General features: G+C 44.8%; 1 protein-coding gene across 4 annotated transcripts in view; it reads right to left on the reverse strand.

Moving 5' to 3' along the window:
* Nucleotides 1–23,539, reverse strand: part of Pbx1 (PBX homeobox 1) — a 309,373-nt gene extending 285,834 nt beyond the window's left edge. The window contains exons 1-2 of one of the 4 annotated variants that reach the window (XM_050158324.1): nucleotides 22,586–23,539; nucleotides 19,226–19,299 (exon numbers count right to left, since the gene is read on the reverse strand). In XM_050158324.1, coding sequence (XP_050014281.1) covers nucleotides 19,226–19,299; nucleotides 22,586–22,776 — 265 coding nt within the window. In that variant the 5' untranslated portion in view covers nucleotides 22,777–23,539. The remainder of the gene's footprint in view (nucleotides 1–19,225; nucleotides 19,300–22,585) is intronic. The other 3 variants (XM_050158326.1, XM_050158323.1, XM_050158325.1) reach the window with 3 other exon arrangements.
* Between the last annotated feature and the right edge of the window lie 3,186 nt (nucleotides 23,540–26,725).

Raw genomic sequence — 26,725 nt, forward strand, 5'->3', positions numbered from 1 at the left:
TCTGAAAAAGCCTGGGATAAAACAGGTCTCACTGAACATAGCGGACAATGAGGACTACTGAGAACTCAAGAACAATGGCAATGGGTTTTTGATCCTACTGCACCTATTGGCTTTGTGGGAGCCTAGGCAGTTTGGATGCTCACCTTTCTAGACCTGGATGGAGGAGGGTGGTCCTTGGACTTCCCACAGGGCAGAGAACCCTGATTGCTCTTTGGGCTGACTAGGGAGGGGGACTTGATTGGGGGAGGGGGAGGGAAAGGGGAGGCGGAGGTGGGGAAGAGACAGAAATCTTTAATAAATTAAAAAAAAAAGTACCAACAAACAGCCAGCGGTAGTGGCACATGCCTTTAATCCCAGCACTTGGGAGGCAGAGGCAGGTGGATCTCTGTGAGTTCAAGGGCCAGCCTGGTCTACAGAGCTAGTTCCAGAGGCTCCAAAGCCACAGAGAAACCCTGTCTCGAAAAACCAAAAAAAAAAAAACAACAACAACAAAAAAAAAAAACCCACCACCACCAACAAAAAAGTACCAAGAAACACTCTAATTCCCAAGAGTATGAGGGCAGCGCCTGGCACCCTTTCACACATGAAGTCAGACTGCCTGCTCCCTTCACCTGGTATCCCCAGAAAGAGCCCGGTGATATTTGAATGAATGAATATAGAGCAGCACTTATTCAAGAGATGTCAAAGGGAAGCACCCACACATTCAAATGTATTTAGTTACATGAGCAGAGGACAATGTCTACAAGCTGAAAGGCCATGTATAAATGTAAAAGGAACACCTACCCTACATAGAGTATCTATATCTATATCTAGATCATATAGAGTACCTATAGATAGATACGGACAGCTCTTAGCTGCTGGGATAGCAAGATTAAGGCGAGGCTTTTAGCAATGGAGAAGGCAAGAGTCTGTGGTTCTGAAGGAGAAACTGAAGCCCCTGCTGCAAAGAGACCCAGAAAGACCTGCTCCTAGCAGTCTCCAAGCCAAGCCAAAGGACACGCCCTCCTCTGAGCCTGCTGGACCTTTGCTCCTCCCTAGGACAAGACTACACAGCAAAGCCAGGAAAGGAACACAGGACTCAACACTGAAGGGGCCTGAGGAGAAGAAGTGAGGTTTGCAGGCACCTTGGGTTCCTTAATTACCCCTTAGAGTCATTAGAACCGCAGCAGGACTGGGGGAAGGGTGTCCTGAGTGCCTGACCCTTAGAAGTGACAGCCAAGTTTGAGATATCACAGACTCTGTCCCTGCTAGGAATTTCCATGGGGGGGAGGGAGGAGCGGTTGAAGGGGGATGGGGAAGGTGGGGACACTCTTTCCTTTATTCATCCCCAGAGAGAGGTTTGAATTACTGGTGTTCACAGGGGAGGAGGAGGGGGGAGATGTGCCACTGAGAGCCCCCTATTTCGCTACAGTATTTCCCGAGCCTGAGGTTCTATGATTCTTTAGATACTTTATCTTAAATAAATAATTTCTACTTACATGTCTTAGGGTTCTTTTTTTGTTTTTGTTTTAGTATTATTCTGAGACAGAGGAACCCTTTTCTACCATTCCAAACCAATGTGCAGGAAAACAAAGTAAACAAATCAGCACAAGCAGACAGAAAGTTAGTGTCATCTGTGGAGTGGGTTTTACAGAGGAGAAAAAGGGACCATTTGGGGATAAAAAGAAAGTCCTGAAACTCGAGCCCCTCATTAAAGGAGCCGCTTCCCCTCCCACCTCCGCCTCTCAACTGAAAGGGTCTGTCTAGCCGGCTTCCGAAATGTGATTATCACTTGTCTTTACACGGTCTCAGGTGTCCCCATGTGCACGCTTCCCACCCCAACATCTCTGCAGAAACCCTCTCACACTTCCTAACCCCAAAGTCCAAGATCACAGCTCAGAAAACAGAGAAGCTATTCAACAACTCTCCCCCCCCCCCCCCACTTCAACAACAGGCTGACTGAACCACAAACCTCTGTGGGTGTGCACTTCGTTGAAGTGCTCCAACCAGGCTAGGAGCGGCATTTCTTTCCACCGTATGGCTCCCTTCCACTCACTCATCACAGGCAAACCTACAGGAAATTGATAAGCCGGCTGGCACCCTTAAGGCAGAGAACACTGATTTTGGCAACAAGTTCTTAAGATGTTCAGTCTAAAATAATTAAATCCGAAGTAGATAAAGATAAATTATCCGTGACTTGCCCTTCTTTCTCTCCCTCCTCTATTAATGTTTGTTGAGCATCAAAAACATACACCAGGAGCCTGGAGAGATGGATCAGTGGTTAAGGGCACTGGTTGTTCTTCCAGAGGACTCAAGTTCCATTCCCAGCGCCCACACGGGAGCTCGCAGCCATCTGTAAGTACAGTTTTAGAATAGCTGATGCTCTGATCTGGCTTCCAAGGGCACCAGACACACAACCAGTGCACAGAAGTACGTGTAGACAAAATACCCATACACATACAAAATAATTTAAACACACACACATTTCTATAGAAATGTTGCAGATGAGCAAAGGGACAACAAAAGTCTGGCTAGCTAGGAGTTTCACATCGCCAAGCTGAAGCTCACAGTCTCAACAGTGAACGGTTGGCTCAGGACAGGACACACCTTGAGCGCCCACGGTGGGCGGATAAAGTACTATGCTACATTCTAGTCCCCCTCAAAAGCTCCGTCAAAGCTTCCTTGCTCCCAAAGGTGTGCAATTTGAGGTCAAGGTCCATCACGTTTGCTTGGTTTACCATTGAAGTGAGTGAAATGGGAAACCAAAGAAGGAAAACAGAGGAGAAAGGAAGGGAAATAAGATGAAAATTCTCCACTGTTAATGTATGAACAAACAACTAAAAATGACCCACACCAGTTGGGAGCTGATGTAATCATTTGCTTCTCGAGTCTCTGCTTTTACACGTATGTTCAAATCTGCCCCTCCTGGTCCTGGGATTCATGCTTATCTATGACTCACGTACCAGGAACTGGGTGGAGGTGGGGGCGTCCAGCCACAACCCTGGCTGCCGAGAATGCCTGGAACCACAGGTCCAGCCACAACTCTGGCTGCCGAGGGTGCCTGGAACCCCACGTTTCCTCTCCCCATCAAATCTGTTAGGTTAACAGTAGACTGGAAAAGGTCCACATCTACTCTTACTCTGCGACCTGGGGATGAGATCGACTTCCTATAACAGAGCTAGGTGAAAAGCCAACTCTCTCAGAGTCACGTGTCCTTGTGGAGGTGACTGCACCCTGGTGGTTTATTCTCCACCTCTCCTGCCTGAAAGGATTCAACCCCCAAACTCCAAAAGGAGAGGTGAGCTGTACTGTGCAAGCATTTTAAGCAATCTTACAAACCATTTTACAGAAAATAAAATGTTTACACCTCTATACGGCACTTCCCTATCCAATAGCTCTGTCCCTGTTTATTTTTAATAGATCATAAGTTTCTTTTTTTAAATTTTTGTTTTTTGGTTTTTTTTCGAGACAGGGTTTTGCTGTAACTTTGGAGGCTGTCCTGGAACTAGCTCTTGTAGACCAGACTGGCCTCAAGTTCACAGAGATCTACTTGCCTCTGCTTCTCAAGTGCTGGGATTAAAAAAAGGCGGGCGCCACCACCACCGGCTTATTAATGGTAAGCTTATTAATGGTATCTGAGCCAGGAATATTGAGTATCTGCTGCTGTGTGGACATTAAAGACTACAAAAATTATTTTCAAGAAACTCGCAGTCCAATGAGGAAAATAGATCATAAACCAAGAGTTATAATGGAGGTCTGTATAAAGGGCTTTGGTAAAATATAATCATTTACTTATTATATGCTCAAGAATGAAGTCAGTTGTGTCACTTCTGGAATCTTCTCAGCTATACAGCAGTAGGGAAGAAATCTTGCACACGAAAAAAAAAATCCCTATCCAACTTATTCATCTCTGAGTCTAGTTTTTTTTTTTTTTAATTTGAAGTTCACTTTTTAAAAACTATTTTTATTTATTTATTTATTTTGGTTTTTGTTGCTAAGAAGGGCAAAGCCAAAGTTGTGGCTAGTATTTCTAGACTTGGATGTAAACAAAGTACACTAGGTTGATTCAAAGGGACAGGCTGGGGAGCTGCTGAGGAGGAAGGATGGCAGACCTGCACTTGGCAGCTAACAATTGTGTGTGTGTGTGTGTGTGTGTGTGTTTCAACTCTACTTTTCACTTGTGCCACATGAACAGTTCACTTAGCCGCCTGAATCCCTTGATGTGAGATGAGCAAGAAGTAAACAAGATGCATTTCTGCTTAGAGATAGAAGAGAATCTCATCCCTGAGCCTATAATCATCGAAAAATGACAGGGTAGAGGCGGAAGCACAAGGAAATCCCAAATGGCACGTGGATATTAAGCTTGGGTAGCACGATTAAAGGTGAATTTATTTCTGCTCTTGTAAAAATCTCCTTTTTGAAGGCCTTCTGGGTGTGGTGCTGTCTTCTAAACAATAAAGTTACACATAGATGACTTGATTTATTATTGTTGTTACTGTTCCCTTCCAACACCTGAGATGAAGAAGGGAGAGGCGACACTATGATTGGTCACCCCTACAAACTGTGCCTCCCCGCATCTGGACCAGCCGGACTTCTTGGGAAGCAGATGTGCCATCTCCAGAAATCATCCACAGATACACACACACACACACCCATTTGTCCCAGGGGAGAAGAGTTGAGACAAGGGTGGCTGTGGCTGTGGACTCTCCCGCAGCACCAAGGAGGCTTCCTTTTGCATCAAGTAGAATGAAGGAAGGGCCCTGATGCACCAGGAGGCAGAGAGAGAATGAAGGCAAAGCCAGGGAAGTGTTTGCCTCCTGATGGGTCTCTATAGGTTTCTGAGGCGCTAGAGAAGTGAGCACACACTGCTAGGATGGTTAAGTTGGCGACCTCTTGTAAAAAGTCACACCAGATGCCTGAAAGGAAACAGGCAAAGAACTCATGAAAATCGGCAACAGGCCCAATGAGGAATTTGGACTTAATCCTCTTTTACTTAAATTTTCCTGCAAGGACAGCCCTGGGGCAGCTCAATTTATAAACCAGAGGAACAGAAACAGAGAGGGGTACAAAAAAAAATCTACCATTTAGACAATTGGGTAGGATCCCTGAGTTTCCCAGATGGACCACCGGAGCCTGAAGGGCCACTTCATGAGGACGAATGCTTTCGGAGAACAATTTTCACTGGCTAAAACAGGCCCCGGCTCAGCTTTTTAGACAACTGTGCACCTAGGGAATTTCCTTGAACTGTGAGACTCAATTCCCTGTCTCTGAACCCTGAAGTGAGAACAGTAGCACCGCCTAAAGCAAGGGCTTTGGCACACCCAGCCGCTGTTCCCGAGGTGTGGACACAAGTCTCAGTTCCACTGGAGAGTGAGGACCCTGCTTCTGCTGACACTTCCTGTTAGGTTTCACTCACTACCCTGCCAGTCTGCCCCGCCCCCACCCCCTCAGAGCACAGCTCCTGAGATCACTTAGAGGACACCAGCACAAAGCAACAGCTTTGTCACCTACACAGCCCACTCTTCTTCCTTGGTCGAAAGACAGACAGGCAGACAGACAGACAGACAGACAGACAGACAGACAGTGAGCTTGCACGTTCCCAGGGCCAGAGAAGCCTCCAGGGCCAGTCTGTCCTGGTAACTACACTGAACAGACTCCCAGCCCCGTGTGATGCAAAGAGACAGGCGGCTATTTCCTCAGCAGCAGAAGGGCTGGGCAGGCCACAGTGGGAAAGCCATCGCCCCAGTTATCATAAACCTTAAGGAGACAGGTGGTCTAAGGAAGGAGACCTCCAGGAGCCTTACGTGATTTCACTGTCTTCGCCCAGCAGGGAAGGAGACTAGGAAACCCGAGAGCTGCGGAGGGGAGGGGATGAATGTGAAAGATGAAGCTAACCATGAAAATTTAATTTGTTAAAATAATGACTAGAGAATGACAGATAATGCACAAATTGTCTACATGCATTTATTAAACACATAATAAATGTGCATATGAGTATATACATATTATATGTGCGTGTGTGCGCACCATGATAAAAATTAATTCCACCTTCCAGAATGCGTCCTTGTTTGTCTCGCCGCTAGCAAGAACCCTGGAGCACAGAGGCAAATTTCAGCTTCCTCTCTGGCAGATGGAGGCCATGTAGCTTAAGCTGCCCAGGTGAGCAAATGTCACCGAATACCTATTTGGAGGGTGGTAAATTCCAGCTATCTCAGGGAAATGCCAAGTGGTCTCAGGTCACAAGTTTGGCAAATAGCAATTTGGAAGGGAGGGGGAGGGGAGGGCCCAGGGGAGAAAAAGAACAAGAAAGTATGAACTGCGAAAGGCAAAAAGGAAATGAAGGAGGTTACTCGAACAACAGGCAAGGCCTCAAACATAGTAATTTCTCAGACTGCCTAAGCATAAAATTAGAACCATTTGCTTCAAAGGCAGCATGCTCCTTGCCGAAGCCAGGGTGGCCATGAACTTCGGTTCTGAGGACTTTTACAGCCACGTTCCTGGTCCTAAGGAACATGCCCCAGTCATACCCACGGGCTTGAGTCAGCTGCCTGTGGTACAGTGACTATGACCATGACTTAGGCACCTTATGGGATTGTGAGCTCCCTGAAGGTAAGGGCCAGGAATGGCACAACCTTGTCCCTCCTCTTTCATCGTGATCCATCCATCCGGCAAACTTCATAAATATCTGCCCATGACTAAAGCAGTAAGTAGACAGAAACAGAACATGGATTCTTCGGCCATGTCAAGCGACACAAGATCTAAAACACAAATACTTCTAGACTGAAAACAGCAACCCGAGCCAGGCGGGGAGTTTAAGTTTTTATTTAATTCAACCTGTAGCTTCCCAACAGGTGATATCTATAAACATTTGCAGACACTCACCAATAAACAAGGCAACCTTGTATGGCCTCCCCTCAAGCAGAGCCGTACTCACGAGGTGGCATTACAGAAGAAGTGTCAGGTAGAACAAGGGGATCTTAGGATGTCTACTAAGCCTTTGCATACTTAGGCCAAGCCAGAGCCACAGAGCCACGTGTTTGTTTCCTTCATGCTGATGAAAACCAACTAAGAAGGTACCAAAACACCCCAGTCAGTGCCACAGCGGCAAGTAACTACCTCGCGGTCTCTCACTGCAACTAGGTGGCTGTTGCCGCTGCTACCCTTCTAATTTAACTACACCTGCACCAGTTCAAGTAACACGTGAACTCTTGCCCTGCGCCAGAACCTTTCCATCCTCTACCCCAGGGCACAGGGAAGAGAAATAGCCTGTGGAATTAATAACAGGCCTGGTTCTTCAGTGGGCTGGTCCGACACTCGGCTCTTGAAAATTTATGGAGAGAATTAAGTCATAGATATTTTTCCTAGTTGGGAGGCGATCCAACCTTGCTGATTTCGGCCTGGCCACATGGACGCAATGCTAAGGGTTTTTTTCTTGTGTGTGCGTGCATGCGTGTGTGTGTGTGTGTGTGTGTGTGTGTGTGTGTGAGAGGAGGGTTACCCCACCATGCTGTAGAAGGGTAATAAAATAGAAAAGCACACAGAGCTGTTGGAGAACAGTAACCTCAGACCAACTACGTCTTTCCAAGTGTAACTTTCGAAGAAGAAAAATAAAGTAATGGGACTTTCGGCAGGAGCCTTGATGACAGCCCCTTCCTGCCCTGGCTCCAGCAAGCTAGGTGGGGGAGGGGTCGCAACTGTGCACACAGGGCCCAAAATGAGTTGTCTGGCTTCTACAAACGGACCCAAATCAGGCAGATAGAGGCCCCCTTTGCACAAGTCTCTGAAATAAGGCAAGCAGCCATGTAAGAAACGAGGTAGGCTAGAAGGCCTGGAGCCTTCCCCAAGTGTTCAAGAAATCACACCAAGCTTAACAAAAACAAACGTCAAAGCTGTTTAAAGTACATCAAGGTTCTTCAGGTTAAAAATTTCCCCAGGGGAAGGTGCTGCATTCCCCATAATAGCTGAGAGAGACAGAGGGCAAGATGGGGAGCTTTGCACGGTAACTTCGTGTTCTATGATTTAACCCAGTTCGAGAGATGAAGCAACGACTGGGATGTTTATTGATCAGAGCTGAAACAGAGCCAACTCAAAGAGGAGCTGCAAACTGACGTGCAAGCAGGTGGACCCCATGGCCCTTTTGAATCTCACTTCTGTATGCAAAACCTCCAGGCCTGCATCGTGCATTTGGGGAAACATCGTGCATTTGGGAGACACACAGGCAGGGGCAGCCTTGAGAAGGGATTCTGGGGACCCTGCTGGTGAGGTGGGGGAGTTCAACCCAGCCTTGAAAGTGTTCAGTAAAGGCAGCAAGACCCTATGTGGAGAGACAGTATCTCCTGTCCTCATTGAGGCCAGCCCAGGGGCTGGGGTAGAAAGCTCTTCTGCAATGCCGCCCCCTCCTCACCCTGCCGATTTCTGATCCTTAGCCTCCCTGACCAGGCACCCCCACCCCCAGGGAAGCAAGCAAGCCTTAACGCCAGGCAGGCCCTGAGTCTACAATTCCAAGCCTTGCAGATCTACACTGGGGACTGAAGAAGGGCCCCACGGTGGCCCTGAGCATCCACCAACCAGTCAACCAGCTTCCCTGTTCATCCCCAGCTGCTACAGGACTGGCCCAGGCCAAGCCCATAGACCTGCGATGACACAACCCCTACCCTAGGAGGATACACAGTACAGGAGACACCCCAGTGATTCTGCTAGGCCTAGATCTCCATGTGAGAAGATCAGGTTTTAGAAGGACCTGTCCTTAGGTCACCTAACTCCTTCACACACACACACACACCCTTCAGCTTCGTCTAACATCCTGGATTTCTCTTTTTACCTGATTAGGTCAAAACACGTTCTCTCATATCTTGAATATTCTTGTTTATTGTTGGGCTTTCTCTCTCCTCCATTTATTTCTCCCTCCACAAAGGAACAGCACACTATGACTTCTCCCTCCTATGTGAAGGGCATCACCACCCACCAGCACCCACCCGGGATTTTCCCTCCTAAGGGCTTGGGGATTATTACAGACACCCTAGCAAGGAGGCCACATGAAGATGAGCTGATACCAGTCGCAGGCTCTTTGTTTTCAACTGTGTGTTAATGTGGGCTGGTGAGGGCCTCTGCCTGCACTGCGTGGTAAGGAATGAGCCCTCCACTCTCAGTACCAGCTACACAGTTATTTCCGAAGGATGTTGGCTGGGCTCGTCGATGCTCTCAAGGAGGCTTTCTTTGCTAGGGACAAAATATAAATGCTAAGTTTCAGCCCCATTAACAATGATAATTGATAGAAATCTCTGACAATGGCAACACTTGAGATCTCAGATCACCCAAAACCCTCAGGGAAAAAAAAAAAAGCCTAGTTACTCTCTTCCTGCTGGCAGATTCAACCGGTAGGAAAGCAAGACAAAAATGTCGACTTTTCTTTTTCCCCTTCAGTCCACACTTTTGCAGGCAAAAACCAAGCATCTTTCAAAAGCAAAAAAAAAAAAAAAAAAAAAAAAAAAAAAAAAAACCACCTCACTTTAATAAAGTTTCCCTAGGTTTCACTGACAGGTAGGTGGGATGGTGTAAAGGCCACCAGATTACTCTCCAGGTCCATGGTGGAAATCAAACTCAGATTTCCAAACTTCCTGAGCTTGACTTCACAAACACAGAAAAATCTGCCTCTTTCCCTCCTACGTTCCAATCTGGGATTTCCAAACTAGGATCCCATAGTTACAAATACATAATATGCCCGAAACATTTGCAGGAGTTGCCAAGCCGACAAGGTAAGCATACTGGCCCCCAGCCGAATACTTCCATCATAAACATTTTTTCAAATTCCACCACAATCCCCTCCCTGTTTGTCTTATCCAATTCAACTTGATTGATGGAAGTAGCTGTAACACCACCATGACCAGTTTTATGTGACTGCCTAGAAAAGATACAGGGATTCCCAGGCTAAATTAGAACCGCCGTCACAATGAGGGAGAGTCTCTCATAAACACTCAACCCTGCTTTCCAGTTTGTGTGCCTAGGCTAGTCATGTAGGGACTTGCAGCCTACAGAATGCAGGGTCAGACCAGCGGCTCTCCTTATCCCCCCGGACCAGGAAAGCTGTGACCCAAAGACAAATAAATCGGTATTCTCAAAATGACATACTAACACGGAGGCAGAAGGGCGAGCTAATGGTTCAGTCTAGCGGTTCAGTCTGGAGGTTCTAGCACCTCGCAGTCCTCTGACTTGTTCCTATGCTGATGCAGCTAAAGATGGCAAGATGGCTGTTGGGCCCACTCAGTTATTTTAGGGAACCTCTGGGATTTTGTTAGGGGTAGAGAACCACAGATGAACAATTATAGAGAGAAGGGATTCTGAAAGACGGAGAAGGAGGTGTGGGGGCTGATTTCGTCCTAAGCTCACGGTAGTGTCCACAGATGGGTACAGGGTACCAAAATCCTCTAACAAGCCTTCCCACCTGTGACCAGTCAGCAGACGCCAGTTTCAGCAACTACAGACCCACTAGATCCAGTTTGAGAAGGCAATAGTCTTCTCTCCCTGAGTAGGAAAACTTTGCCTACCACTCGGGAGGCAGAGGCAGGCAGATTTCGAGGCCAGCCTGGTCTATAAAGCAAGCTCCAGGACAGAGTTACACAGAGAAACCGTGTCCCGAAAAACAAAACAAAAAAAGAAAGAATTTTGACAAAGAGGGAAAGAGGGATATTCCCCTAGATAGCCATTCAATGGCTGGGCTGTCTAACAAATATGACAGCAACACGCAGCCACCAAGCCAGAGAAAGGCAGCCCCATGGATTAAGGTGCACTCCACATGAAATATACACACTCCACTTCAAAGTCATACTAGAAAGCCCCAAATAGCTCCTTAACATTCAGGGCAATTACTAGTTGAACTATTTTAGGCACATTGAGGTTAAATACGATGCAATCTTGAAGTTTACTTGATTTCCTTTTATTTGTTTTCTATTGTTTGTTCTTTGGATGGAGTGACTAGCAAACTTAGATGGTTAAACTTAAAATTATATATATCGTCCAGAACAGTGCTGTTCTGTTCCAGAAATCGGGGACTAGGTGCAGAAAGCATACAAGTGTCAGGCAGACAAGTACAAAGAGCCCTGTGACACCTCCAAAGTCCTGGCTGAGGTGACAAAACACAGAGAGACGGGGCTGTAACCCGGGAGAGAGGTGGTCAACACCCAGGCACACAGAACCTGGAGGATAATGGTGGCTGCAATTAACTGAACACAGGCACGGAACAGGGCACTTCCTGGTGTTGTCTTGTTTAGTCTGTCAAGTGAGCCAGGGTCCTAGGTATTATTTTCACTGCAGATGAGGAAATTGATGCCCTGTGAAATCAAATAACTAATGCGATTTGACCCGGTTGGTTTGACTGCAAGTCCATGCTCTCTCATTTTAAGTCGCTACTGAGAATTGGCTGTTGTTTTCCAAGGGTCTTCCTCCCCAGGGATATGGCGTATGCTACGCCGATGTTAGAGACTCTTTGCTTTGGCTTACCTAACTCTTTAGCATGCTGACGGTTCTGAACGGAGGTCCACGGACATCCTGATAGTGCATATGTTGTGTGAAATGAACTTTTCCAAGCATGCGTTTTTCACTGAGCTTAATGACTGACTCAGGGATGGGAGAAAACATACAGCAGTATCCCAAACTTGGAAAAGAAAGGGTTCCGGTCTCAGAAGGGGTAAGCCAACTGGGCGAGCAAAAGTGCTGAAGGCCAAACCTAGCGCCATACATACCAGGACTCAGGAATATGTCTCCTGCAACTGTGCATTAAACATACCTCAAACAGCTGATTTATTATTCTTGTTTGTTTCATTTTAAAGACTATCTACTGCGGGTACTCCAGAAAACATTTTAGCAAGTCCTCCAAAATCTAGCCATGGTTACCAAGAGACCCACCGTTTCCCATCCTGAATCTATAGAAAACATACTCCTACATGCAAACCCTATAAGTATTATGTACACAGCCACAGCATCCACAACAGCCAAAAGGGGGGAACAACCCAAGTATCTATCCACCGATGAAGACTTAAAAAATGTCTCATATCCATTCAGTGACATACATTCTGGCTGGGAAAAGACATGAAGAGTTGTCATATGTATGTTGAACAGTGGACAAGTCCTGAAAACAGGTTAAGTGGGGGCACCTAGTCAGGAAACATCAGCTGGGGTATGATGACACTCCTGCAGAATGGCACCATGCCCAGAGGCAGACTGTGAGATCAGGGGCTGCTTGGGTGCAGGCATGGGAGAAGGAGCCATGGCCCAACTAGTGATGGGTACCAGGTGAGGGGTGGGCCAAAAGGTTCTAAGACTAGAACATAGCTGTGCTAAGTGCACAGCCCTGTGAGCATACTAAAATCCACTGGATGGTGCTTTGTATACAGGTGAATTTCATGGTCTATGAAATATATTTTAAACATATGTTTAAAGAATACCATGAAGAAGCAGTGGCCTGATGTGTGTCAAAAAAAAAAAAAAATCTCTGTGACGAAGATGGTATTTCTCCTAAATACAGAACATATTGGGAATCTAGGGGAAAGGTCACATGGTTCTGACTTCTTTTTATGAAGTTCCCACCTTGAAGCACTGCAGATTAAACAGAGGGGTCTGAGCATGCTCAGAGAAAGCATTTTAACTCGGGATGCACTGTCTCCAGCAGGTGTTGCTGGGGAAACACTCTCTGCAGCACAGGCAAGTCTAGTTAGGTGGTGGTTGTCTGGGAAGAACGTGATTAAAAGTCCTTGTCCCTCCTCTCCGTCATTCTGTATACTGCCCTTCTTCTGGCTAAACACAGCTAATTCTCACTTGAAGAAAATACATGAGGAACAAAAGGAGCTAACCTTAAATTCAGCAATCTTTCCTCTTTCAAGCCTTGGAATTGACTCAGCCCTCAGGGACCATCTGGTGGAGGTCTCTCTCTTTCATGTAAGAAAATGGGGCCAGAAACCATAAAACCTGCCGGCCCTGAACGTTGATACCAGGCGCTGTAATTCACATCTACCCCCTTGTTTAATCCTCCCAGTGACCCTTCAACATACATTCAAGCTTGGGAGGGTACTCAGGAAAAAGATGGCACACACCCAAGTGTGGGTATTGGGGTCTCCAGAGAGGATCACCATAGCAACGGACAGGTCACCATAGCAACAGATAACTATCGGATTATTCAGAGAGGTATCACTGTGACCTTCATTTTATAAAAAAGCCAAATAAGTCTCAGAGAAGTTTAGCAACCTAAGCAAGGTCACACAGCAAAAGAATAGCAGACTCAGGAGGCTGGCTGTAGAAAGTCAACCACTGTCACAGTTTCTCCTAAAATTAAGAAATTTGCCTGTGGCCTTAAAAGTGGTTAATTTTCAAGTATACAACCAGCAACAAGGATGAGGCACCCATCCCAACATCTGCTTACGGACAGTTTTTAGAGGCAAATGTAGGGAAAGCTATAGGGCATAGCAAAAGACCCCACAGGGCCTTCTGCCTAGTCACTAGTGACCTTGTTCTGCCATCCCAGGCCAAACCCATGACAATCTACACCTGTACTTGGTACGCCCTGGGAGCCATCTTGCCAACTGATAAGTGCTATCTCTGAGATACTGAGGGGGCAAGACACGCTGCCCCTGTCCCCCAGAGACAAGTACCTCTCCTCCACCATCATGACAGGGCAGCAGGCACTGTCTCTGAAGTCCACAAGGGTTGACACCAGCACACACTGAGAGGGTCCCTGACAGGCAGCCGGTGAAATTCATACAAAATACTCAGGAGCCCTGCATTTACTTTGTTCCCAGGTCTTGCCACAGCATCCCACGTGAGGAACAGGGTGGAGCAAGAGCTGGTGAATTCCCCTAATCCAGATTAACAAGGCAACAGAAGTGAGTGGGTACTTTGAGTGATTCAAAAAAAAAAAAAAGGCATGGTTGCCTGTACCCTTAATCCCAGCATGTGGGGTTAATCCCAGAAGCAGAGGCAGGTGCATCACTGTGAGTTCAAGGCCAGTCTGGTATATATAACACATAACTTGTTCTAGGACAGCTGGAGCTACACAGTAAGACCCTGTCTTAAGAAGAAAAAAAAAAAAAAGCTATCCTTAGCTATTATAGCAAGTCTGTGGTCAGCCTGGGAGCCTGAGATACATGAGATCTTGTCTCAAAAAAATTAGTAAATACACATATAAAGATAGATATATTCATATAAATGTATACATATATATATATATATGAACACACACTTAGATATATAAAACCAAGTTCAGACAGTATACATCCTTCTAAAAGCTATTGAGGCTCTGCTTTCCTAAGTGATACATATAATGGAGGTCTCAACAGAAGCCAGGGCCCAGTAAGATGGCTCTGAGGGGAAAGGTGCTCACAACTGGGCCTGACACCTGAGTTTGATCCCCAGAGCCCATATGGTGAAAGGGGAGAACCAATTCCTGAAAGTTGCTTCTCTAATCTCCACATGCCTGTCATGGCACTCCTCACCCCACCCCCTCAAATAAATATATAAATATAATTTTTAAAAAATTGTTCTTTTAAGGTGCTGGAGATCTGCTTTATAAACTCCCATGCCCTTGTGTTTACATACGCCAATATCTACGTTTGGGTTTGGTTGCTTGTTCAGGGCTATTTCTGTAATTTTACCAAGAATGGGAGAAAATTTATGGGTATCAACAGAACACGGAGGCAAAGCCTTCAAAAGGCTGGGCCCAAGTTGGGAGCTGAGTCCTTGAATCCCTGGTAGGGCTCAGCCTCTCCGGCACTATGCACACAGCAAGCACAGCAGCCCTTCTGCGGCTCCTGGAACTCCAGGTCTAGCAGCTTCTCCCGTGGACACGACCTCTTGCACATTATCCATGCAAACTGTCTCTCACGTTCAATTCGGGTTAGAAAACAAATAACGTGCAGTGCCCCCACCCTTGCTGCCCACACCCGCCGATCTCTTTTGAGAAGCTATGAGCAACTGATACTCTATACCTACATCACTAGAGCTCCCATGTCTGGAAACCCACTTTCAAGGAACAGGAAGACACTGAAATACCAGGAGACAGAGCCATCAACTCGGGTCACCCGACACTATCTCTCAGAGTCAGGCCGCAGAGAGTGTGTGCATCACGGTAACACCGGCACCCCGTGGGGGGGGTTATGGGTAGCATTGTCTTATGAACTCCCCTTCATTTGCTGCTCTTTCCTTTCCTTAGCCTGTTCTACCCCGGAGCCAGCCAGAGAGGACCAGATCCTCAACACCTCAGATGTAGCGTTTAGAAAGCTTCTGGAGTTGCCCAGCCATGGACGTGAGCTCCTCCAACACTCCCACCCTGCTCCAAAAGGGACCTGATGGGAGGTTGTTCCACACGGCCTACAAATATTTCAGTCCTGTTCTGTTCAAGGAACAAGGTCATTTGTGTTTTTCGAAGTCACACACAGCTTCCTCCATGGTCAACCCCCATTCCACACACACACACACACACACACACACACACACACACACACACACGTCTCTAGTTCTTCAAAGGGTCCCATAGTGTAACTGCTATGGCAGCCAAGAAGAATCAGACAGGAAGGAGTAAAAAAAAGGAAAGAAATATGGAGACCTGAAAACAAATCCTACAGCGCCATAATGGGGGTGTTAATTGAACGCAGAAAGAGAAAGAGGAGAACAAAAGAGTGTTAAAGAAGGGGGGGAATCAATTTTTCCAACCTCCTCCAATTATTTGATTGAACTTGAGCGCAGATTACAGTCGGTGAAAAGTTAGCCGAGGAGAGCCAGGGAGAGCTATTCTGTTCTAAAATTAAAATCCACTCACAACTGCAGCTTGTTCACAGGTGTCTACAACTAGACTCTGCAGTAAACAAACCCCACTTTTCATCTTTTCCGAATTTTTAAACCTCTGTGATTTCTGACGGAGAAGTGTAAGCATTTTTTTTTTAAATAAAGTCAAGAAACCTTTTAAGCACTTATTAAATATTCTGGGTCAATTTTTTTTTCCAGAAAGTCAACGTGTTTGACTCTTTTGTCCTACCCTCCTGTCCCATCAACCCATTTCCCAGCCCACACTTACACAGGCAAAGCATCCTATCGCTAACCTGTCAGGGAAGTGCCGGGTCTTAAAAAGAAAATTTGACTGTAAATGACCCGAACTCTGTGCTGAAAGACACTCTGGTCGCAGGCTGAACATGCAGCAAAAGGCCTCATTACGCTGCTGTAGATCTCCACCCGGTTTGCTTGCTGCTGACTGCATTTGCAACCTGCATGTTTTGTTGTCATTTTTTTTTAATCCTAGAGTTTATTTTTAAAAAGCACAAAGTATCAAAATAAACACTTCCCCACACTCTTAAAGCAAAACACACAAGTTCGTCTACTTTTCAAAATCCCGCAGTAATTTCTGACTTAAATACCCATCAATCAACTATAATTCAGGCACTGCTGTCTTCTTTGGGTATTATGCACGTGTTTGTGTTTTTGTTTTTTTTTTTTTTTTTTAAATACCAAAAGGTTGATGAGATGTCTTAGCCAGTTTTCTTACTTACTTCAAACTAAATTATTAAAAAGACCCAAGAAACAAAAGCAGCAAGCTCCCCCCCCAACACACACACACACACACACACACACACACACACCTCCTTTCCAGAACCTCCCCAGGTGAACCGCAGTGAGCACACGGGACTGCTCCACCATGAAGCGTCTCTGCAGGGCTTCAGGTTGCCCTCGGAAACACTCACTCCATGCTGTGGATGTTGAGAGTCCTAATAGGAAAAGTCCCCAAACAGCAAAGGAAGGTGTGTGAACTGACCTTTCAAACCATTTTTTTTTTTTAACCAGTTCTGGATGGAGAGAGGGAAACAGACGGACAGACAGACAAGGACAGTGAGAGATGTGCACACTCTGCCTTCTCCCAGGGCATCAAAGGCATGGAAGATGTGCAGGTGACCCACATCCCAAATAGAGAAGTCAAGGTACTTGGAAATAAAAGCTTATTTTGAACATAGTACTGTCTGCTCTACCTCTGACATCAAAGTCTGTTCCTTCCCCGCAGCCACCCAACACTCAAGTGGAAGAAGACAAGTGAGTTCTCCCACGCAGCTATCCTCTCCACAGAACCCTGTTTTTGTACCGCTTTTCACACAGGGGGCAATCACCATTTACATTACTTCATAAACCACTCTGTAAAACATCCTCTATCATCAATAACACAAAAACTTCAAATTAGATAATTTTTAAAACTCCAACCATGAACATGTTGACATAAAAAAAATTTAAAAGCAGACATTACCTTCCAACCATAAGAACATCGTTTTGGCCGATACCGCAACTTCCCACCCTGGAGCTGTAGCCAATATTAATCAAGAACAAAGTCTTGAGCATGCACCTGAATTGGACCTCTATCTACACCCACCGCTTTGATCTACTCCCTTGGCAGGTTTTAATTAGAAGACCAGAATTAAGCACTCGGGCCATGATGTACAAGTCAGTGACCCGACTGGTGCCCTTCCCATCAAAAATATCTTTAAAGATAAAGTATCTTTAAAAAAGAAACTCTCCTTCGGTCCCTTTATTCCCTATTCCTTTGTATTTTGACTCTAAATTTCAAAAACCAAGATTCACAAAACTCCAACTTGACGAGAAACAAAATCCGAAGCTCAAAGTGAATAGCCCCACTGGAGACTTAAGGAGAGAAAGAAAAGAAGGGGGAAGAAGGAGAGAAGGAGACACATGTGCACACATGCCCACCGCTCGCGTCTCTGAGTTAACAGAAGGAAAGAAGAAAAAAAAAAAAGACAGACAGAAAAAAACTAAGAATGTGTCAAAGTGGGAAGAGCTCCTCTGATATTAGCATGCACGATCAATACGTCTCTCAAAAGGCGTCTCTCACGGCTAAAGCGACGCAATTATCAGCTCTGCAATAAGGTTAGGTCCTGGCACAGCCACCTGGATGACTCAGGGCTCAGCAGCCGTCTCAGGTGCTTTGTCTGGGACCTTACACACTACACAAGTATCATTCAACAAAGGAGCTGTTTACTAATTTCACAGACATTTGAAAGACCCGAGCAATTACATATTCAATCAACAGTGACCTCCTGAAAAGATTAAAAAAAAACAAACAAACAAACAAAAAAAAAACCCACAAAGAAATCCAGAGTCCTTAAAAGAGAGAGAGGAAGAAAGACGAGCCATCCTCTGCCCTCCCCCTCCTGTCCATGTGTAACTATCAATGTATATCAACCGAGCATGCAATCATATCTATTGTCACTTTCATTCATGTCATGCCCTTGCTTATATGGTTTAGATGTGAATTATTGACTGTTATACACCTTGTTGTAAAAAATAAATAAAGAAGTGGCATGGCAGGTACTTTGCCCAGCTTTAAAGTGGGTTAGGAAGTCTGAGACCAGCTGCCGATCCCCGTTTCCTGCAAGCACACCTCAGTCCCTCTTTCTGCCCTGGCTTCAGATTGCTTTCAGACTCTTTCTTCTTACGAGGGAGCGAGTTAACCCACTTTGGGAAATTAAGGACTAAAATAAAGAAACAAGAGGACAGTTGCTAAGTGCCCTTGCCCTGCGCATCTGTTGTTTAAGAACACCTCTGATTGATGACTGCGAATTTTTAATTGTTGCTTTAAAACTGAAATGCCCTCGTGGGATGTGTCATAAGTGTGTTAGTCTATGATATGAGGTCTAGAAAGCAGAAAAACAACAGAGGGAATGATCTCAGGATAATATAGTGCCCTAAATCCACAGACTGTCCCTCCTAGGAAAATCAGAGGCCATTCAAAAGCCCGGTTCACCCAACTGCATACTTCAGTCCACAATGATATTTTGAAGACACCCTTTTGAGAACCTCAAGTTGGTTACTCTGTGTAAATACACATAACAAAAGTGGCATAAAGAAAGAAAGCTGACTGGTTTAGCTCTTACTAATTATAATTAGTAATTACAGATGAAAATATATTCCTTCAGGAGATGGACTTTTTACTTTCCCACTTTCCCCCACAGGCATATCATTCTATAAATTTCCCGTCAGAGCCTCTGCCTTAGCCCCAATTTCAAAAACAGTTGGGGCCAGATTTAAAGAAAACATACTGCTTGAAATCAGCGGGCCGAGATGCTTCCCTCTGGAGAGAGCAGAAATGTCTTTCGTGGTCACACTCGCAATCTACAGCGTGAAGACCCCAGAAGAGCAGGAAGGCTAGAGGTGCAAGGGTTTGACGAGCCAAAGAAAAACAGCCAAAGGCTGGAGTCTCATTTCCTACCTGTCTTTTCTTTGATTTCACACAACACATTAAACAAGGCGGGCTTCATCCTGTGGCAGTTTAAAGCGTGCTTTCTGAAAGAAAATAAAAAATCAAACAACAACAAACACAAGGGCTTAGGTGGGCACTCAAGATCAAACTGACCAAAGTCCAGGGGGCACCTGAACATTTAGCCAAAAATAAAAAAAAAAATTACACTCCAAGCCTAACTCTGTGGCATGCTTCAGTTGTTTTTATGACTTAATATACAAAGTCCCACCATAGGAAAAGAAGCAATGTTAATTAGCAGGGAGAGTAGGGATTTAACTATAGGGCAGAAATAACCTAAATTATGCCCATTAGGGAGAGGGTTTCCTTTCTTTTCTCTTTCTTTCTTTCTGCCCCCACCCCTTGGTAAGTAGTTAAATCAAAGTGGAATTCTTCAACCAAGAATTCTCTTGAAGACAATGAAAGCAGCAAGGCCAAATGCATAGGTTAACAGTTCTGTGCACGCTCTGCAAGAAGCATAGCCTAGGCGCTCTCTGCCCCTCTCTGTGTGTGCATGTGTTTTCAAATTTAATTCATCCATGTGTTCGAATTCATTCCGCAGATGCCCCTGTATTCTCATAAACATAAGATGCTTGAAAGACCTTGTGAGTAGAACTGTCAATTTATAAAATTTCAGTCCCCAAGTTAAAGAGTATGGAAATGCATTGCCAGGGGGCAAACATACCCAGATGGGGAATAAATTCATTTCTCTGTGTTCACATTATGGCTCTTGTGCGCACACGGCTTATTTGCAGGTGTTGAAATTCAATTATTTACAATTAGGACCTTGCACCCACTGGGGAAAAAATAAATACAATTTTGCCTTTTAGATTAGTGATTTACCTGGTTCCCGTGGCTGTGCAGGTTTGTTCTCAGAATGCACTTGAGGAACAGAACAATGCCCTTCCTTCTAGTTTATTATGGACTCACTTAGCAGAATGATATTGTTTTGGAAACAAAATACTGATCTTATCAGCTACTAGCTAAGGGAATTCTGTTTACTAACTAAATGTATGTGTAAAGATAAGCAGAAAACCCTGGCACTCAAAACACATTCAATTCTTTTTCAATCAGTTTTAAAGTTTAAAAAAAAAAGATACATTTTCCAGAGGAGCAGGGATTACCTACATACTCTATACTTACTCTGTACTGTGTAGTGGGGGAATAAGAAACTCAAAATTCAAAAGCACACACACACATACACATCATCTAAAAATAGTCATAGCTTACTTTCTGGATCAACAAATACGCACTACAAATATGTAACTAAGAAGAAGGAAAAGGAGGGAGTCTAATAGTCCAAGTAGTTACATTGTTTCAAGAAAATAAAAAAGAGGTTAGAAATTCAGTTCTCAGGAGGGGTTAAAAGCAGACTGAAAACATTTCAATCTATTTAAGACCTTTTCTGGGTTTTTAAAATTACTTGCCACTCACCCGTTTTTGTTTTAACCCAGGCCCAAATGCAAAGGATTGGCAGCTCCATCTAGAAGCTTTGCCTCCCCACACTACACAAATGGGGCTAGAGAGACAACTGGATTCTTCCCCATCCCCAAACTGCATCTGATCTTTCTCAGCATCTAGGCCATTAAAGGGAATACCCGCTGAGAAGTGTTTGTCCTCAGTTTCACAAAAAGAGACCAGAAAAGTAGCGAGGATCCAAGCTCACTGGCCTCTTCCACTTCATGAACTTGTGATCCCAACCAGTTTTTCAGTGGGATCTGAGTGTATTTTTTTCTGGAACAATGTTATGGAGAAATCTGTTTCAATTCAAGAGAGAGACTGCCAGTGGGGAGCCTCTGGCTTGCCATCCCCATTAGCTTTTCTTCAGGTAATAACATTCAAAGGGAGCACCAATTAATTTTTCAAAAATCTTTTCTCCCACCATTAAAAGCATGAAACTAGTTTGAGGGAGTCTTTTAACATTCCCGAGTTTTTAGGCGCCCTAAGCCTTAGCACTTTTAAGTTTACATGTTCCATGTGTTAGCAGCTGAAATGAGTGTAATTCAGAACATGCGTGCTTTTAGCTGCTTCCTCTTATTTTCTCAAGGCTCTGTTTCTCTTACATAAAAATCATAGTATGTGTTATCCACATAACTAAGTCACAGAAGGGCTAGTCACTTTATAATATGTTTAAAAGAATTCCAAAACAAAACAGAAAAGTACTCAGAGATTTAACAAAGCTGAGTGGTTGTGTGGACATATGTGACCATTGGATTTTTTTTTTTTAATCCTTCCTTTCTGAGTTGGGCCTTGGGCAAACTCTTAGTGGCTTTGCCACTTAACCTGTGTTTTCATTTTGAAAGAGGATTTGCTGTAAAAAAAATCCTAGAGACCAGAACCTGGTGGTGGTTCAGTTAAGGAAGTCCCAGTTTCATGGTCCTATTCCTTCATGCCCTGTCCTATGGAAATACATAAAATTCGTACATGCTTTCATTTCAATTTAGTTGCACTCTAAGTGGTCCTGGAAGAGGCACGGGGCAGAGAATAAGCTTGGTGTTTGTTCCCACCCCTTTATAAAGGACCACATATAACTGTCTGTCCTGGGAAGGTGAGAACAGCAACTCAAATTAAGAGACAATAAAGTTAAACTCAAAACCCGAGTCTCTCTCTCTCTCTTTAACAAACAGTCCTCAAAGCAAAATTATCTTTCCTTTCTCCCCATTTTCTTTTTCTAAAAATAAAACGGAGAGACTGCAAGGTATTTTCTCACTGTCTGACATCTAACACAGAACTAGCCTGCTTTTTGTTTGTTTGTTTGTTTGTTTTGGGTGGGGGTGAGAAGAAGAGAAAGACTAAAAAAAAATATGGAGGGGTAAATGAAAGAGGAAAATCAAACTTGCTGAATTATCTAAGGACTCGGTGGAATCTGCAAATAAAGTATTCTTGGGACATTTTTTATTTTGTCATGTTCCAAAGTCCCTCAACTACAGAAGGCAAGGAATGCCGCTCGGAACTTGACAATTCTGCTTCCCTCAAACACTTTTTAAAAGCAGTTTAAAAAAAAAAAAAAGTGCCGAGGGCCGCTTTCGGATTAGTTGGCAGCATTTTCGGCGTGGCTGCGTGTTTGTGTGCATTCATACAAATACCTCTAACAGACACACACGCACAATATCTACACACAGCCATATCACCGCACGGGCGATCACACTTTCGATAACAACGCTTCTTTAAATTTTACTCCTCCGCCATGGAGTTGCTTGTCAAAATAAGAAAAGAAACAACATTTTTAAAAGAAAGCGCTGTGGTGATTCGGTTCCCATTGTTTCCCCCTGCGAGAGGGAGCAAAGAAAAAAAAAAGAAAGAAAGAAAGGCAAAGAAAAGCCTCCATCTCACCTGGCCTGCGCTTCATCCAAACTCTGGTCTGTGATGGTCATAATTTGCTGTAAAATGTCCCCGATGTCCTGCTTCCTCCCGCCCTCCCCCTCGGTCCCTCCGGCCCCATCCTGCAAGTGCTGGGACAGGCCGGGGTGTCCGGCCATCCCGACCCCAGCGTGGGAATGCATCAGCCTCGGCTGCTCGTCCATCTCCGAAGGCTCCGGCAGCCCCGGCTCTTCCTCTTCGGCTCCTCCGTTCGGCGCCTGGGAAGCACCGAGGCTTTTTATCCTTCAAGCTGTCTTCAAATCCTTTTCAGGATAAACAGGGACCGGGGTTTAAAAAAAAAAAAAAAAAAAAAGACCAAAAGGAAAAAAAAAATCTCTTTGCCTCTTTAGAGGATGGTGGGAGGATGGGGAGGGGGAGGGGGGCGTGAAGGGGTTGCGGGGTGAGGGTGGGGATAAGGGCTGGTGGGGAAGGGTGTTGACTCCAAAAAAGCAAGAAAAATAAACCACCTTCCCACTTGGCGAAAAGAAATCAGAGCTGCCTTTGGTTTTTTCAGTCCGATCTCCTTTGCAAGGCAGAAATGGGCTCCCGGCGCTTAAATCTGTGGCTTAATCCTTTTGCAAATATGCATTGATCGGGAGAAAGGAGAGGAAGGCAGGGGGATTGCAATGCAAACTTTCCCCCCCACCCCCCGCTGCCCCCCACCCCCACTCCGGGCCAGAGTGATCTCAAAGGGGGTGGGCTGTAGCAGAAGCCAGATCTCCCCCAGCCGTGGCGGCAGGCAAAGCCCAAGCTCTCTCCTCCTCCGTGTCTCTGCAAACTCCAGCAGCCCCGTCAGCCTCCTGCTTTTGTTTAGCCCAGGCTCAGGACTCCAGAAACATATACAGAAAAACCACAGCCTGAGAGGAGGAGGAGAAGGAGGAGGAGGAGAAGGAGGAGGAGGAAGAGGACGAGAAGGAGGAGAGGGGAGGGGGCCGAGGGAAGGGGGGGGGAAGGGGGCGGAGAGACCAGGAGGTGGGGGCCAGAGGAGGGAGGAGGGCTTCAGAGCCCCGCCCCCTTCTCTGATTGGTCAGTTCGGAGAAACGGGCTCCTCCTCCCACTGCTTTCCACCCTGCTCCTCCTCCTCAACCTCCTTCAGCTCCTCCTCGCCCGGACGTCCTGTCAATCAGAGTTTAGAGGTGGGCCGGGAAGGAGGCGGAGCTAAGAACAAGTCTCCAGTCCTTAAAGGTGCAGAGCAAAGGCAGTTCCGATTCTCGCCTGCTTCTCTTAGGCTGCGTCCTTGAGGAAAATGTGGCTCCACTTAAATACAAGACTGTAAAATTAACACGAAAGTACACACTGACGGTGTGGATCCCTCCGCCCCACCCCTCGTTCGCCTACACAGTGACGCTGCGGTAGAAAACTTGGTTCTCTGAAATCCTTAGACCTCGGGGAAACTGTTGAAAGCAAAACTTTGTAATATGACGTAGTTAGTAAATAAAATTGAGCCGCTAAGATAATGAATAATGATCTCTAATAGATGAAAATCGAGATAGTAGGTAGTTTGCAAAAGACCAACTCTAGGCCAACAAAAAGAATACAGATCGCCCTAACTGTGGCCTAAAACCAAATAAAACTCAAGAAAAAGACTAATAAATAAGTTCACCAAATGAAATGGATTCAACATTTCTCTTCCCCCTGAGGGAAGTTGATTATTTAGCTTAAACACTTAATAAAGGATTGCATTATCACAGTCTGGTTCCAGTTTTTAATATAGTCTAATAAGCATTAATAACAGGCATAAGAAGAAACTGACATTTATTGAATGCCTACTACGCACAAAGTAATTTACTTGAGTTATTGTATTTAATTCCCAAGACATCTCTGTGAATTATGGACTATTATTCTCATTTCACAAAGAGGAAACTTAGAAAGGTTAAAGAATGTGTTCAAAGTCCATAGTTATGAAGTATGACAGTTGGAATTCATACCCACATTTGGCTCTCCCCAAGGCCGGGTGTGTCTATGTACAGTAGGCCTCAAATCCAACGGACTCATGTGAATGTGGTGCAAGTTACTTGTACTTAGAAAATCAGATATTAAAACAAGAGCCCTAGAATTAAAAATGCTTGGGAAAGAAATGAACTTAGTGGAAGCCTGGGCAACTCCACAAATCGACTTTGGTTTTTCTTTAGTCCAGCCAATAGGGGAATCTAACTGGACTCTCAATGCTCATAAGGTAAAAAAAAAAAAAAAAAAAAAAAAAAAAAAAAAAAAAAAAAAAAAAAAAAAAACCAACAACAACAACATCAACAACAAAAACCAATCACTTAGGAAAATCCTGGACTGCTTTAAAAATGAAAGCATCCTCGTATTGTGTAGCCGGCCCTCTTCCTGCATGGTTGTTTACAGCCAGCCTCAGTATCCCCAATCAGCAGAATGGATCGTAACCTAGCCAGGCACTTGGAAATCCTCAAATAGAAGGTTGTACTCTTCATCAACCATTATGCAAACGCTTGGCAAGATAAGGGGCCCTTAGGGAATCACTTCAAAGCAGCCCTTAACATGCTTGTTGGCACCCATTGGTGTAAGGGCATGCAGGAGTGTTTGTAACTGTACTGACAATGCCATACTACTTAATACAAGTGGTTTTATACACACACATGCCTTGGCTTAAAAACTGTTGGTTCAATCAACACTAATCAGGAGATGAATAAAACTACATACTTAAATCATATGTCAATCTCAGCCCGTATGGTTTCATATATCCCTTACCTCTTACAACATGAGGTTGGAGAGGAACCTATATGAAATCAGTTTTGAAACAATTAATTCTGAGTTGTGAGTCTAATAAAATGTTGCTGGATCAAGTATTGAGAAAGGCACCATTAATACTCTAAGATCATTATCATCTAGGGTCATTTTGCTAGGGGAATTAGAGTTGTGTGCAATATTAATAGTACAAATGACTAATAGTTGTCATTTACCAAGCCAAGTTTTTTTTTTTTTTTTCTGTTCAAGGTACTAAGTTAGGTCACCACAATACCGGAGAAACCACACACTACAAAAGAGATGAAGGAAAGTGAAAATCTACTTAGAGTAAAGGGAAATGGGCTTTGAGGTGGGTCTGAAGGACAAATGGGATCTGGAAGGCAGGCAGGTTTAACACGTGCGTCAAGGGGTCTTTTTGGACACACTAGAAGTAACTGTTAAGTAGGTATGACTGCATGGACACCTCTGTCAGCATTGTGCTTTCTCTGGTGGGCACTGAGGTCACATGAGAGACTGTTTCAAACATCATGGCTAGTTATACAGTTGTCCAAACCGAGAGCTAAATGATTATCATCTTGCCCAAATCGTCGGGGAAGGGGGAGCGGGAAGGACAATGTGAAAATCCACTAGGAAGGAGGCAATAGAAATGGGAAGGCAGGGACAATGCTGAGACCATATCACGAAGGTGCCACTGTGAGGGCTGACGTGATGTGAGGGAGAAAGATAAAGGAAATGGCTTCCAGCCTGGAATGTCGCAGCACTGATACAGTGATAATTCTAGCTGGAATAGAGCTTATCCAGTACCGAGTCTGGTGTAGGCTTTTGTAATGAGTTACCACTTAACTCATTGAATAACTGAGCTGCCATCTTTAACACCGCCCTCCTTTGTGGTGAAGAAGCAAAGTTCCTAGGGTTACTAGACAAATACAGACTGACATCACTCAGTGCCTGGTTGGGATTCAGTCCATCCTTCTATGGCCGTTTTGCTGCATGGACATAGATTGTAGTCAACACACTAAGCTGCTCTGTCACCAGGTTATGGACCCTTGAGTGGCCATCACTATACACTGTCTTCTGAAGCATGATTGTACATATGTTACAAAAGGTCTTATTTTTTTAATGCAAATAAAGGAATTCAAAGGGAGAAAACACCTTAGGTGAAATAAAAGGACTTTTATTTGCATTAGAGAAGTTAGAAAAGTAAGTTCTGAGGAAAATATTCTACACGCAATTTCCCAACTTTGTGAACCATGACAGGAGAGGGACACTGGTTTTTGTTCCTTCCGTAGTTGGACTTTATTTATAATCCCTGTTTTACAAACATGTGCCGAAAGAATTAATAACTCAGAAATCATGCTGTACTTGGAGAAGCTGAGGCCCTCTGAGTCCTGCTTTCCAGATGGG

The sequence above is a fragment of the Alexandromys fortis genome, unplaced genomic scaffold, assembly GCF_014885135.2.
Source record: "Alexandromys fortis isolate MF-2015 unplaced genomic scaffold, M_Fortis_MF-2015_v1.1 scaffold_97, whole genome shotgun sequence".
NCBI lineage: Eukaryota > Metazoa > Chordata > Mammalia > Rodentia > Cricetidae > Alexandromys > Alexandromys fortis.